This window comes from Archocentrus centrarchus, chromosome 6, assembly GCF_007364275.1.
Source record: "Archocentrus centrarchus isolate MPI-CPG fArcCen1 chromosome 6, fArcCen1, whole genome shotgun sequence".
NCBI lineage: Eukaryota > Metazoa > Chordata > Actinopteri > Cichliformes > Cichlidae > Archocentrus > Archocentrus centrarchus.
In genome coordinates, this window is record NC_044351.1 from 34,061,169 (window position 1) to 34,076,226 (window position 15,058).

Here is a 15,058-nt window from a genome sequence, read left to right on the forward strand (position 1 = left end):
AAGAAGAAGCTGGGCAAACAGCTGGAGTTTATGGTGTCAGTCATTAGTTTTGGGTCAGATTGAATAAAAACTTAAGTCTGTTTTGTTAGTCTCGTTATGAAACTGCACGCTCATTGGTTAACGAGTTGTCAATCACAAGCCGCTGGTTAATGAGTGCAAGGCTTCACAGGCAGACCCACCCTCGTTTCATCTGTCTTTTTGTAACCAACATTGTGACATCGGAAAGGCCCAAAAAGGGACTTTAGGAATGAATCCATCTTCGTGCCGTTTATACTAATGGCACAGTCGGGTTTTCTTCTCCCGGGCTATTAGCTGCTTCACAGCAGCATCTAGCAGATCCTAGCACAGCACATCCAGTGTAGATGTCCACATTACTTTGCTGTTTAGTTCAGAAAGGAAGAGTGAGGCACCGGGCTGAGCAAAGGCCACCGCAGGGGTCTGGGTTCGAGTCAGGCCTGGGCAGAACTCATGCCGCCTCCTCTGCTTCCTGTCTACTCTGCCGTCCTTACCAAAATAAAGGCTAAAAAATGCACAAAAGATGGCCAGTGACCCCTAGATCACCTGATTACATTTTTGCCACAATTGGGTCAAGGTCAAAGTTGAACTTTTTCTGAAAATCATATGTAGCTTAAAGGTCCCAGTGGGATGCTAGCAGAAACAAAGGATCACATGCATAATTAATGCATAATTTTGTCGTTGTTAATTCTCATTTAAATAACAGTTTATACGACTTAATCCTGTGCTCCCTTTAAATCAGCCCTCCTTACTGCTGCTGTGAGCCAGTGCACAGGATTAGCGTCACTCATCCAGACAGAGGGAGTGACGGAGAAGAAAAGAAGCTGATTGGCAAAGCCTCATGAGTGCAGACGCTACGCAAATGCGCTTTAGTATAGACCGAGTGAAATCTAAGAATCATGTCTGTGGACGTAGATGAACAGTGCCTCAGCTGACTGAAGCCCGATGGGGTCTGGAGCAAGTCAGAGGGAAGAGTCAGGTAAGGGAAGTGGTTGTTTTATCAGTGTTACTGGTGGTGAGTTTATGGCACCTGCTGCTGCTGACAGTGAAGCAGTGCTGCTTTAAGCCTCATTCTCCAAATGTATGATCGGTACTTTGAGTGTAGACAGTTATATTTTGTGTGTAATGGTCTGAGTAATGGTCAGAAGTCCAATAATGATAACTGATCACTTAAAAAACATCCAGTTAAAAAACTTCACATGAACACAAACAGCAGCAGTTGGCCACAGTATTGGTACTTGGTACTTCTTAGTATTGGTACTTGGTACTTCTTAGTATTGGTACTTGGATTCTTCTAACAGGGCTGCGTAATTACAGGACAGTCTGGAAAGAGCTGTTCTGTTCCACATTATTGTCGCTGCTCATCAGCAGCTTCAGTCACAGTTCCTGTGTGTTATAGTTGTATGATGCTGGCACAGAACCAACTCTAAGTCATTAGTACAATCCGATTTAAAGGTGCTGTTAGCATGAAACAAACACTGTGACTGTACAGCCACAAACAAACACATCCTCTAGTCAGCAGGTGTACGTCACCTGACCTGCAAGGCCAGTGACAGCCAGTGATGGTGCTCTTAAAATGTTCACCTCTTCCAGTAATGCTGCACCAGTTACAGTTCACCTCGTTCACTTACACTTAAATAACATCTGCAAATAAACAAAACAGATCTGCGACAGTGCTCAGCAGATTTTGACCAAAGGGGAACAGGCTTTTATTTTCTGTGTTTGTCTTTATGTTTGTTTGTTAACAATATTACAGGCAGATTCATACCAGATATGCACGAAAGATGGCCAGTGACCCCTAGATCACCTGATTACATTTTCGCCATAATTGGGTCAAGGTCAGAGGTCAAGTTTTTCTGAAAATCTTGTGAACGCAAAAACTCGTTCACCCCGACAGTTTCACTTGGACCTCCAATTAAAACACAGCGAAGACGTTTTAAATGAATATTGGATGCATGAAGCTGCACAGAAACAGCATTCTGACTGTAGAGTAACTTTGGAAGTACTACAAGTGTCACTCATTTTAAAGAAAACAGGCCCAAAGAAATGTTTCCTGAAACTACTGGAAACATTAAATCCAAAGACTAGGATAAATAAATATGACTTGAATGGGCTTTTTTGGAGAGATTCCATGAATTGAATGTTCATCACTGTTTACTCCGCTTCATGTTAATATTCTCTAACAGGTACGAGGTTAGTTAACGGTTTTCTCCCGGTCAGTTTCAGCGAGCCCCCCCACTTTACAACCCCCCACTGAAACAGAATCATCCAGCTCGTTGCCGCAACCACCCGTCATCCTCGTCACAGCGCCGTCACGGGACGACATCTACGCCACGCCGTCCAACATGACGATAGCTGAGGCCGTCAAAGAGCGGCGGCCGGACTCTACACCCTTTGTCGTGGGGAAGAAGTTTGCAACCAGGCAGTAACTCCACATGTTCTGTCACAGCAGGTAAACTGGAAGGAGAGGGGAGTGATGATTTGCTGGCGTGTGTGAGCAGCTGTGAAATGCTGAATCACACTTATTGTGTCCTGTAAACATTTTAAATTGCAGAGCTTTGCACCTCTTTTCAGTCGTTATTTTTTGATGCTTCACAGTCTTTTTGTGAGTCTTTGCAGCTGTTTTGTTGCACTCTGTCTGATTTAGTGGTAACTTTGTGTGTTTTCTGGTTGTTGTGGTGGTTACATTCAGTCAGTTACACATATCCAGTCATTAGGTTCATGAGAAAAGATCAGTGTGAGCTATGCAGTGTTTCATTACTATTTTATATATACATGAACAACCTGGACTAAAAGGGGAACTGATTTTACGATCTCAATTTTTCTCACTGGGAGTGATGACGCACCTTTATCTTGGGTTAAACGTAGAGATATGGGATTTCCAGGACTGTGTGCAATGGAAAAAGACGATTGGTTTGTTAATAGAAAGTGGAAAGAGTCTTGACCTACACAAGGAACTAAAGGGCAGGATATCGTGGCCCGTACTGCTTGTGCCAAGTTTGATAATACTGGATTACCACCAACACTGGAAACTGACCAGGGCCTGGAAACTTCCAGCAGTTCAAAGTTTACTGCGTGTCAGACTAAGATGCCTCCTTCTTGGTGAGGTGCTTCAGGAATAAGGAGGTCCTTGGAGAAAATGCTCCTGCATGATTTTGGTTATGACAGGCTTTCCATCCTCATCTTGTGACACTGCTGTTGTGAAGGAACATTCATTTATGTCCTGTAATAATTTTGTTTTCTGCCTGCAAACGGCTCAGAGGAAATCTTTAGTATTAATCTATTGTTTTTACCTATGTATAAAAATCCCTGGACTTTCACCAGAGAAAAATAACCAGGATTAGATTTAAAAAAAAAAAAAAAAAAAAAAAAAATATATATATATATATATATATATATATATATATATATATATATATATATATATATATATATATATATATACTTTTTGTCTGCGCAGCGTTCAGCAAAAATTGTTCACTTTTCAGTGTTAATTCGTAATGTGTTTTTTTTCCCACGTTTCTTGCTGACTGTGTGTGGCCCGTGTTTTTCTTTGAAATGCAAATATTTCTTTATGTTGTTTATTTAATTTAATTTATTAATTTTTTACAGTTTTCCCGGAATGACTCGGTGCGGACATCGCAGGTCTCACCCAGATGTCGGACGCAGGATCTGGTCACAAACTCCGGGAAAGCTGCTGGTTGTCCTCCCGGCACCAAAACAAACCTCGGAGTGAGCTTCCGCCGTGAAGCTCTGCGGGTCATTTCTCTTCACGTTTCACAAAACTGCTCTTAAATGAAACCAATGGACGCCGCTGGAGAGGACGAACCGGACCCCATAAAGCTGAAGTCCATTAAGGGCAATAAAACTTTCACAGTGCCTCAAAATTACCGGGTAAGAACGAGCTCCGTGCGGAGGGAGGCAGAGAAATGACGCCAAACTCCGATCGGGACTCTCGTAGTTTAACGATCCTCCGCGATCAGCCACGATACGCACTTTTACAGATCTGGCTGCCTTGTTAAAAAATGCATTTGAAATAAATCTGGTTGTGGAGCCGTCTTTCACTCAGTGTATTAATAATTTCATCGTGATGCTAGCTGATTGCACGTACACTGTGCTAACGCCTGAAATCGGTACACGGTGGGCGATCTTTAACGGTAAACTGCTCGTCATTATTCTTTGTTGATTGTGAGTTTGTCGTGTTTACAGTTTTCGGTAAATAAACCACTGAGGTTTGCATTTTGCATAGACGTAATTAATCAATGAGCGGGACGCCTTTAAAGGTCTTAAGTCTGCGCACTTTGCTGCCTCGTTTGTCTCCAGCAGCCAATCCCATTACTTGGTTCAAATGGCAAATAAGCCTGCATGTTGAAGAAAATCCACCTCATCCAGTGATTCCACTGATGGCCCTCCTGACATCCAGGATGTCTTTTTTAGGACTAGGAGCCCGGGCCCTGGAGCCATCCAGGATTGTCTGTCTTAATGCCTGTAGGCTGTGTGTTTGTTTTCCATGCAGCTAATGACAAAATCCCCTGAAAGCCAGTTCTCCTTGGGGCCTCCCAGTGTGGTTTGATAGGCAGCGGCAGCTCTCTTGTCTGTGTTATTGTTAGTTTTTTAAGTGTAAAACATTTCCTAATGTCTGTCTGTAAACCACATTTAATCTTTAGACTTTATCCTGTAATGCTGTAAACAAAATGCAGTGATGCAGGTGAGGCGTTCAGACCGTTCAAAGGTGTTGAAAAGGTCGTAAAAATGATTTTAAAATGAGGATAGAAAGGAGGAAGCTGTGAATGAAATTTGCCAAACTCAGATATTTTTCTGCCCTGATGCAGGCAGCAGCAGCTTAGTACTTACGATAGCTTATGATAAACTCTGATTTATGTTCAAAAGAAAAAAGGTTGTCCAACTTGTCCAGGTCAAGTTGTTAGAACGGCATTGACGGTAAATCTCTCTGCACAGATTTTCCAGTCATTTAAAGGCTGCATTTAATTGGAAGTAATACCAATGAAGTCTATAACCTGACAAAATGCATTTATTTTACAGATATGCTTCAAGTTAGAGTTTGGATGCCAGCGACACGTCTCAGAAAAAGCTAGAAACACGTTTTTACCGCTGTGATGGGGGCCGGGTTTTTGAGATATCCTTTAATGATGAAATCCTCGCATTTTTACATTTTGAGGTGAATGCCACGAGTGTTTTGCTCTTCGTCAGCTGGCACTTTGGGTTGCAGGGGAGCGCTAGCTATTTCCCAAGTATTCAGTTTTTTTCTAATGTGGCGCAAAAAAGCAGGAAATTCACAGTTTTTGAGAAGCTGGACTTTCCGGTGTTTGTATGCATAACAAACACTTTAAATGATACGACAACAACAAAATAATTAAAAAAAAAAAACCCTAAACTGCTTCTGTTGACAGGCCTGCAGGCTGTGAAGTGTTCACTGAGTTGCCGTCTCTTTATCTTCTTATTGTCGTTTCAGTTTGGGAGCTGCAGAAGTGTCAGAGAGTTTGAGAAACTCAACCGAATAGGAGAAGGAACGTACGGCATTGTGTGTAAGTCAGTGTAGTTAGGCAGCGCAGTAAATGCTGAGGACTAACATGTTTTACGTGTAACACGCTCAATAAATAATCGATTTCCTTTTCTCTCTGCAGACCGAGCCCGTGACACCAAGTCAGATGAGATTGTAGCGCTGAAGAAGGTCCGAATGGACACAGAGAAAGATGGTGAGACTGTGGCATGCTTTATTTTTGTATGCGTGTCTCTGATGGAGTGCTTTATTCATACATGTAGATATAATTATTCAAATCCAGTCTTTGCCCCAAGTGGAAACATCCACGCCCTGTTCTTTGTCTGTCAGGGATCCCCATCAGCAGCCTCCGAGAGATCACCCTGCTGCTGAGGCTGAGACATCCCAACATAGTGGAGCTGAAGGAGGTGGTTGTTGGCACCCAGCTGGAGAGGTACTGCACACACACACACACACACACACACACAGTAAATACTGCAGTATGTAGATTCACATAATACTAGTTACAGTCTTATTTATTACGTTGCTCCTGTTGATCCTGCACACAGGGTTAAATATGTGGCTACGGCATCATCTGTGAGTGGGTGTGATCGAAGAGTCGCTGTATTAATGCATGAATTTGGCTTGCAGGGTAAATTGCTTTGAGCGACCATGAAGACTGTTGAGAGGGATTCTTTGTAGCATGTTTGAGTCAGTTGTGCAGGTATTTGGGTACATGTAGAGAAAAGGATTCTGGATATGCAACCTATGTGGACGTGCTTTGTATGCATCCATGGACGTAGATGACGCTGTGCGTAGGCCGAATGCTGAGTGATGCTCTTCCATCAACATTAGAAACCTCTTTACCATCTTGTGCACAGAAGTCTAGATCTTCAGGGAATGGTGATGAGCACTGATTGGTCGCTGGGCGGTGGTTTTGTATACATCTCTGTAAATTTCAAATGAATTTCTCCAAACTGAAACCTTTCATCACTTTGCATGTCCAGCACATTTCTTTCTATTTCATCTAAAAGTCTGCTTGCTGTAAGGTTGATGCAGGGTCAGGATTGCCTCAGGGTTAGAGTTCGTGTCCCTTTGCTGTAAAAAGGAGACGACGATGCAACTATGAAACAGACTAGTTACAATCGACTGATCTTAAGGCTTAAGCTCTGCTGGTGAAACTGGCCCCTCAGGCTTGTATACATAATGAATTGTCTGGTGTTCGTTACCCTGATTGATTTCTGTGACCTGTGTCACTGTCAGGTGTAAACTTGGTTAATCTGTGTGTGGATTTTTTCAGCCTGTTTCTGGTGATGAGTTACTGTGAACAAGACCTGGCCAGCCTGCTGGAGAACATGCAGACGCCGTTCTCAGAGGCGCAGGTGAGTCCAACTTATACCTGAAGTCGCGTCTGCACGTATCTGAGTTTATAAATGGATCTTTTGCTCTTCTCACTCCATGATAAGACTTTTCACATGACCTCTGTATTAATGTGCAGTAGATGTTAATGCCCAAACTGTGTGTTATTCTGGGTTTTTTACATTTTAAACTCTCTAAATGTCCAGCCTGAGGAAGCTAGGCTTTTTTTATTTTAAGGTGACACAAATTAGCATCCAGTGCAGTGAATGAAACTAATGTAAGCACTGATGTTAGTGGATGTGTACAGTATGATTACTTTGGACTCAGCCGTTCGATTATTTTACGTTATGTTTTTGAATTTTATTTGGGTGTGTGTGGCAGGTTAAATGCATCGTCCTCCAGCTGCTCAGAGGCTTGGAGTATCTCCACCACAACTTCATTATTCACAGGTTGGTCTCAAACCATTAAAACAGCTAATGTAATAATTTGTTATTATTTAATTAACCCAAATATGCATGTAATATTTTTTTATAAAGCAGTGTTGAAGTGTGGGTCACTCCACACTAATCTGTACAGAAGTTTTACACAGGTGGTAAAAAATGGACTAATCAGTTTTTCACTGTAGCCGGAAAGTTACGATACAGACGATAATTGAAGTGACCTCAAAATTTGGCAGCTCTAAAACAAAGAAAATGTCAGCTGGAGCTGCCGTTGTGGACGTAACAAGGAGATAATTATTATAATAATTTTTGGGACACAAAAGAGAAATTGTCTATACGTCATCCATGCAGTCAGATGTCTGCACATGGATGTTGTGTTAGGGAGCCTCTGGGGTCCAGACGTTGCTCGTTCTCACATGCGGCTTTATTACAAAGTTGTTAGTTGTATTGACAGACTGCCCCCCCGCCCCCCCCCCCGTGCCTCAGGTTTGGAAGTCTCTTCCTGTTAAGGGGACTTCTTCCTCCCTGCTGTTGCCAAGTGCTTACTCACAGGGATCTCTTTCTCTAATGTCGTAAGGTTATGACCTTACACAGGGTTTCTGCAGGGTAGTAAAAGGTAGTAAATTGAACTCTAGGATTCCTGTATAAACCCTGTTATAGTGTCAAGTTCATGGAGATGGCTGCTGTGACTTGGTGAACTGAACTGAGGCTAAAATCATGTGAAAGGTGGCTGTAAGAAAACAGTCTTTGAGCTCTGTCATAGTTTTCCTACTGCTGGGATGAGCCTGAAGTCTGAGTGAAGGACTGCCCTCCTTTAGCAGGCAGAGTAGTTAGCTCATAGTACGAGCAGAAAGACTTGAAGCTGTTTACCGACTGTCCATTCAGCTCGAGTAAGCCTGATCAAATCTCCCAGGAGGAAAGACGCGCTGTTGCTGCAGGCGAGCAGAGCGATGCTGCATAATCATCATCTTCTAATCTTGTTATTAGGGACCTGAAAGTGTCTAATCTGCTGATGACAGACAAAGGCTGTGTAAAGATTGGTGAGTCACCTCTATTATCATCTCTCTTCTGCAGATTTTACTGTAATCACCTTAAGCCTGTACAAACATACCTCCCAAACCCTGCCACTGTTGAACTTTGACCTGCCGCTCTGTCACAGTTTTGATCTGATGTGTTGGCATCAGTATTTAACGGTAGCTCAGATGGCTTTGTGCTGTCTGTCCCTTTATTTCAGCAGTTTGTCTTTAACAGTGAATAAAAGCACACAACCATCATCATCATCATCATCACCCCTGTAATATTAAAATTTAAAGACTTGTTAATACTCTGGAGAAAATAATGTGCTGCATAAATTCAAACTGTAATCATAAAATATCGAGTAAATAAGTTTTATAATTGCTTCTGCTCCTACACTCAGTGCCACTTTGTTAGGTATACCTGTTCACCTGCTCATCAACGCAAATATCTACTCAGCCAATCACGTGGCAGCAGCTCAGTACATTTAGGCGAGTAGACGACCTGCTGAAGTTCAAACTGAGCATCAGAATGAGGAAGAAAGGTGATTTATTTGACTTTGAACATTGTTGTTGGTGCCAGACGGCCTGCTCTGAGTTTTCCAGACACTGCTGATCTGCTGGGATTTTCCCCACACTGACATCTGTAGGGTTTACAGAAAATGATTTGGCGCTATATAAATAAAATTGAGTCGAACTGAGTTACAATCAAAGTATTCAGAAGCGCGTCTCTGAATACTCACCAAAAGTGTACAGTAAAACAGGAAAAACGTTCCCCGGTGTGATGAGTTTCTGCTGCAGCATTTAGATGGCAGGGTCAGACTGTGGCATAAACAACATGGATCCATCCTGCCTTGTATCAGCAGTTCAGGCTGTTGGTGGTTTGGCCTCCTTAGTACCAGCTGAGCACTGTGGACATGATCAGCAATACTGACCGAGTCCATCCCATCCTCTGATGGCTGCTTCCAGCAGGAGAACATTATTTAGTGATTCATACATTAAAACTTAGGGCAGTCTTTTCTCTTCAACACAATAAAACACATAATAGTAAAAAATCATTTTTAATTTATCCAGGTGCAGATTTGGTGTGCACAGTTTTCCTCCAACAACATATTTATTGTTTCCTGTCGTAAAACAAACAAAGGGGGGGGGGGGGGGGGGGGGGGGTGGGTAAGAGACAAACACATCCCACCGGACAAAAACAAGGCAAATATAAAAAAATAAAAGCTCAAAAATCAGATTACTTGCTGCAGAGCTGATCAGTGTCGCTTATTTTCTGCACACAGCTGATTTCGGCCTGGCCCGGATGTACGGCATTCCTCAGCAACCCATGACGCCAAGAGTGGTTACGCTGTGGTGAGTGTTCGCTCATTCAGTCCAGTTCACCTGAGGCCTTCTGTGTGTGCGTGGTGTGCCCTGCATGTAACAGCAGCCTCAGTGGAAACTCCCTTGTAATCCTCTGGCGATAATCCCTTATTAGCTCCATTACCTCGGGCCGCTATCACGATATGCTCTCCTTCATGCAGGTACAGAGCTCCAGAGCTCCTCCTGGGGACGAAGACTCAGACTACAGCTCTGGACATGTGGTGAGGAAATGCATGTGAATCCATAAACTCACGATCAATATAGTTCACATGGAAGGAAAGCATCTAATAATCTGCAGCCTTGTTTCACTGACACTTTTTTATAGTTACGATTGTGCAATCAAAGCATCTCTTCATGGAGGTGGTTTATTTTTGGTTGAAGCTGTTTTATACCCTCATTCTGAAAAATGTGGTCAGCCAATAGATGAAGCCAAATAAGAGACAAAACAGAGTAAGATATCAATAAGGAGTGCCGGGTTAATAAAATGCTGTGTGAAAGAGAAAAGGCCTCTCACGCCTCACGAGGACCCGTCAGGAAATGAAAGCCCGATGTGATGCCTTCACAGGGCGGTGGGCTGCATCCTGGCTGAGCTGCTGGCCCACAAACCTCTGCTGCCCGGAACGTCTGAGATCCAGCAGGTCGACCTGATCGTTCAGCTGCTGGGAACGCCCAATGAGAACATCTGGCCGGTGAGTCTCATGTAAATGTTTCTGCTGCTGAGTTACTGTACAGCCACTATAAATCCATCTTCCCCAGGGAAAACACAAGGTCAAAGCTGCTGAGGATCGATGTCACTTGGACTACTGTTGACCTTAAAAGTCCAGGCATCTGGTCACAGGGATGTGATGCTTGGAAAAGTCACTCAGGTCTTTCTCCTGCCTCCAACTACAAGAACCAGCTGTTCACTTACCATCTAATACTTCCAACATGTAGATGTGATACCGATACAAGTAATCAGTTATTCAGTTCATCTGTAAGAGGTCGTAATCTCTATAACTCTTTATTTTACGAGCTCTTTTTAAATGACCCTAACTCCCATTACTGTTTGTTTCAAAAAGAAGAGAAGACGAGCTTTACGGGGATATTCGGTGTGTCACAGTAGCACAAAACATTCACGAGGTGCTGCTGTCTGAACACAGACAGAACAATCAGCACGTACGCTTCACATCACCGTAACTCCTCGACCATTTTGGGCTGAGAACGATTGAATGAGATGAGAATGATTTTGTAATTCTGCAGCTAAAATTACCAAAAAAAAGTCCACGTGGGCGTTAAAGGGACAAAGCTGAGGAACGAGCTCTGTTGTGTGTTGCAGGGTTTCTCTCAGCTTCCCCTCATCGGTCAGTACAGTCTGAGGAAGCAGCCGTACAACAACCTGAAGAATAAATTCACCTGGCTGTCTGACGCTGGACACAGACTGCTTAACCTGCTCTTCATGTACAACCCCCAGCGCAGGTATACGCCTCCTCCCTGCATGAGATAACATCGTCTCCGCCGCTCTCTGGCTGGATTCTGTATAAGCAGTTCTGATAAAACTAAGTGAGAACAAGGGCGTCACATGGATGAATTTGTACAAGTGATACTTGAAGCTGTCGCGAACTTATTCTTGTATTTCTTCCTGTTTCAGAGCTACGGCTAAAGATAGCTTGGAGAGTTCGTATTTCAAAGAGAAACCTCTACGTGAGTATAAAGATCGCTGACGTGTACGAGCCGACGTCCGTCTGTCCCGCGGCGTGCCGCGAGTCATTCGTTCATGCCGCTGTGCTTCTCTCTGCAGCCTGTGAACCGGAGCTGATGCCAACGTTCCCCCATCATCGCAACAAGCGAGCGGCTCCTCCAGCAGAGAGCCACTCGAAGAGGAGCAAAGTGTGACGAAGCGCTGGACTTACAGACGCACCTCTGTGGGTGACGTGGTCACACTCATGAAGAGCTTTTACTGTGGAGGTCTGAGCTAATCCAAACCAGCACAGCTTTAGTGAAGCGAACACAGACCGACGCATTGATGGACTGCTAAACGGGGGCGTTAAACGCTGAGTCTACAACGAGCATTCGAACATTATAAAAGGCTGGAATAGTACTTCCTGCTGTGCGGATCCACGACACATTCATCAAAGAAAAAGAAATGATGGAGGCCTCATTTCAGATTTTGTGACGGCGTTACTGTCTTGTAAAGGTAAAAGTTGTGAGAAAGGTCATCACAAGTAATCACAAACTCTGCACTCATGGTTACAAGAAAAGAGGTGATGAATTTGATGTCATAATAAAAAAAAAGAAGCTTAAATTACTGAGAAAAAAACTGCAGGATTCAGATTTCAAGATGTGTATTAGGCTCATTTCCAGTTGTATTTTTATTCTCTTTTTGGTTCCCAGGGTGGCTTTGAATTATTCACAGTTCAGAATAAGCCTCATACATCCTCTCAGTTCATCCTCAGAAACATGCCCTTTTAATTCCTCTTTCCCCATAAAGCATAAAGACATCTGACGACCTCCCCTGTACACTTAATGACAAGTTCTGACACGCACACACACACACACACACACACACACACACGTTCCAGGGTTTTCCAAGGGTAGCCCTAGCTAAGCTCTGTGGGCTGAATCCCCCTCACTGACCTCGTCTTGTTCTGGAAGGAAGCTTTAAAATCTAACAGAAACCTCTCAGTTCATTGAGGGGAAACAAAGGTTAGCCTTAGGAGGCTTCCAGAGGGGGAAAGAGTTAAGCCAGCTTTCTACTAATCGCTCTTTCCCTAATTAACAGAAGGTCTGAACAGCAGGTGGGCGGGGCTTGCTGTGCCTGAGATGGCCATATTGGGGATATCCCCACTCTCTGACATCATAAATGTCCACGATCTTAGAGCAGTTTAAAGCCTGAGCTTTTGACATTACTTATTTAAAACTTTGACCATGTTCAGTATGAACTCAATAAACAGTTGGAACAGTGTCTATTGACAGAAAATTATGAAAAGCTGAACAGGTCCCTTTAAACCAATCTGATCTCATAAACACAAGCTCAAAAGGATAAACTAAAGCAAACAGAAGCAGCCAGTGTTTCATTTATGCAGAGCAGACATCGATATAGAAGCTCACAGACAGTTATAATAATTACCTCTTACTCATTGACATAATTAAAACCTCACTGTGTCAAACTATGCAGATAAAAGCAGGAACCGGTGCCAGTGTACCATCCATCTTCTCAGGCAGCGGTGACTGATGACCTTTTCTTGTAATTATGAGCATGAGGTCTCCTATTTCCCCCCCCCGCAGTGACTGCAGAGCTGTAGAGTACAGACACCGATACTGACTCTCTTCAGAGCTTCATGGAATCTGTTTTATTGTTGTTGTTGAACCATATTGATGAATTTAGGATTAACGTAAGAGAATCTGCCTTTAACGTGTTTGATGCACAATAAATGATCTCTCAGGTTTGATCCTCACAGCTGTCAGACGAGTGTCCTGTCAAAAGTGTCCTTGAGGAAAAATACTGAATGCTTGAATGTGTTTGGTAGATGTTAAGGAATAGTTCAACTTAAAAAACAGCCTAAAGGAGCTCCGTGTAACTTCAGGAAACCATGTTATTAATAACACCGTGTGCACCACGGGCTAACCAGAGATGTGATGTATACTAGACTGTCCTGCAATATTGTATGTACTGTATGTCATCTGTCCTGTACAACTGGGAGAGCAGAACTGTACTGCATACCTGAGTATGCACGATGACCACCACATGCAGGCTACTACTGTAGAAAGCAAATGTTAGTGATCCATCTGCGCTTTGTGCTGTTACATGCTCAGTACCATGTTTCATTATACATAAGTCAGTATCATCGATCACGTTAGCTGGTGGTGTAACTTGTAAAACTAGCCAAAATATCATTAACAATCATGTGAATACGGTCGACCAGCTGGCTGCAATTTAGCTGCAGGAGGGTTAGTTGGTAACAGTAGCTGATAAAGTGATTGGAAAACAGATCAGCCGCAGGAGTGTAGAAGATCTAGCCGACCTTACCTGCTCATGCTGCAGTCACAGCAGGGAATGCAGTGGCTGGAGACCGTGTGCAGTGAACTTCCAACAAGCATTTCGGACGTTGCTTCAAAAGCAGGGACCAAAAACTGACCGCTCGCAGTCAGCTGCTGTCTCAAACCGACTTCATGCTTCAAAAATGTCTGACAGCTCCAGTTGGAAGTCAGAATTTCCGAGTTCCCAGTTTGAATTTTCAACTGGGAATGCCCACCTGGGATTTCTGACTGATTTTGATTTTTCCTGGCTGCAAGGAGGTTGCTGTCCTGTTAATCTAGTGTGGCTGAGCCATTAAGACAGTATTTTGCTCCATCGTAGCTTGGATTGTGTCCGTGCATATGTGGAGTGTGTGTTGTATTCAGCTATGTCAGTAACGCGTTACTCTAGTCTGACCACTATTTTTTTCGGTAACGAGTAATCTAACGAGTTACTGTTTGCAATCCAGTAATCAGATTAAAGTAACATCCAAGTCATGTGTGTTACTCTTTTTGTCATTTTCCTTATTAAAAAGATATATTTTTGCTTTCTTCTTGGGGAGTGATGTCCGGGGGTTTGCTGGTGACTGTTGAATGTAACTAATTAAGTAACTTGTAATCTTAGATACTTCCAAAATTAAGTAATCAGTAAAGTAACTAAGTTACTTTTTAAAGGAGCAATCAGATTACCTTTTCTAACCATCACTGTTGTATTGTATTCAGCACTGCGAGTGTTTTCCTTCAGGATTGTGATGTTTTTAGTGCTAAAATCTCCCTGGAGCTTCATTTAGACCCCGGCTCTTCCTGTGAAGGACACCGGCAGAGAAACTGAGGGAGGAAAGAGCATTTATCAGAATCTGGAACAATGCTTTTAGAAGGATCAGCTTAATGCCTGCAGTGGGTGAACAGCCACCTCGTGAGTACAACCAAAATAAAAGGTCGACTGTAAAATGTAAATAAAAGCAGAAAACTGAACCATTCCAACCCTGTGTTTCATTATATTTATTTGATTCTTGATGCCAGCAGCATCAAGAAGCTGCTCTGTGCTGCAAGTCCGACAGCAAAATCTTTCCCCTCAGGTGCTCAGCTTCTTGGATTTCACAGGTCCGTAAAAGGCAGCTCTCTGGGTGAAAATCCCTTACTGGTGTCAGAGGTGAATGGGCAGACTACAGAAGAGCATCCGTACGCAGAAGAGCATCTCTGAATGCACAACACAAACATTAAAGCAGCTGAGCTGCAGCAGCAGAGGACCACACGGGATGCCACACCTGTCAACAAGAAACTGAAGCTCCAACTCACACAGGCTCACCAAAGCTGGACAGCAGAGGGTTGGAAAAATGTTGCCTGGTCTGATGAGTCTCAATTTCTGCTGC

At 43.3% G+C, this 15,058-nt stretch overlaps 1 protein-coding gene across 2 annotated transcripts; it reads left to right on the forward strand.

Moving 5' to 3' along the window:
* Positions 1-838: 838 nt before the first annotated feature.
* On the forward strand, positions 839-14,669 carry cdk10 (cyclin dependent kinase 10). Of its 2 annotated transcripts, XM_030731241.1 has the most exons (15): positions 839-994; positions 2,236-2,467; positions 3,628-3,909; positions 5,489-5,561; positions 5,661-5,732; positions 5,867-5,969; positions 6,816-6,897; positions 7,256-7,323; positions 8,302-8,354; positions 9,614-9,683; positions 9,854-9,913; positions 10,258-10,381; positions 11,008-11,147; positions 11,320-11,372; positions 11,470-14,669. In XM_030731241.1, the coding sequence occupies exons 3-15, from the start codon at positions 3,811-3,813 to the stop codon at positions 11,562-11,564; spliced, it is 1,092 nt and encodes a 363-aa protein (XP_030587101.1). In that variant the 5' UTR covers positions 839-994; positions 2,236-2,467; positions 3,628-3,810; the 3' UTR covers positions 11,565-14,669. The 2 variants fall into 2 exon arrangements, with proteins under 2 accessions (XP_030587101.1, XP_030587102.1); XM_030731242.1 differs by lacking the exon at positions 5,489-5,561.
* The last annotated feature ends 389 nt before the right edge of the window (positions 14,670-15,058 follow it).

Excerpts from the sequence above, each read along its gene's own strand:
- cdk10 (XM_030731241.1), top strand. The coding sequence starts at position 3,811 with ATGAAACCAATGGACGCCGCTGGAGAGGACGAACCGGACCCCATAAAG. Across the intron at positions 7,324-8,301 it reads CACAACTTCATTATTCACAG|GGACCTGAAAGTGTCTAATC; the intron begins GTTGGTCTCAAA and ends TCTTGTTATTAG. Across the intron at positions 10,382-11,007 it reads CCAATGAGAACATCTGGCCG|GGTTTCTCTCAGCTTCCCCT; the intron begins GTGAGTCTCATG and ends TGTGTGTTGCAG.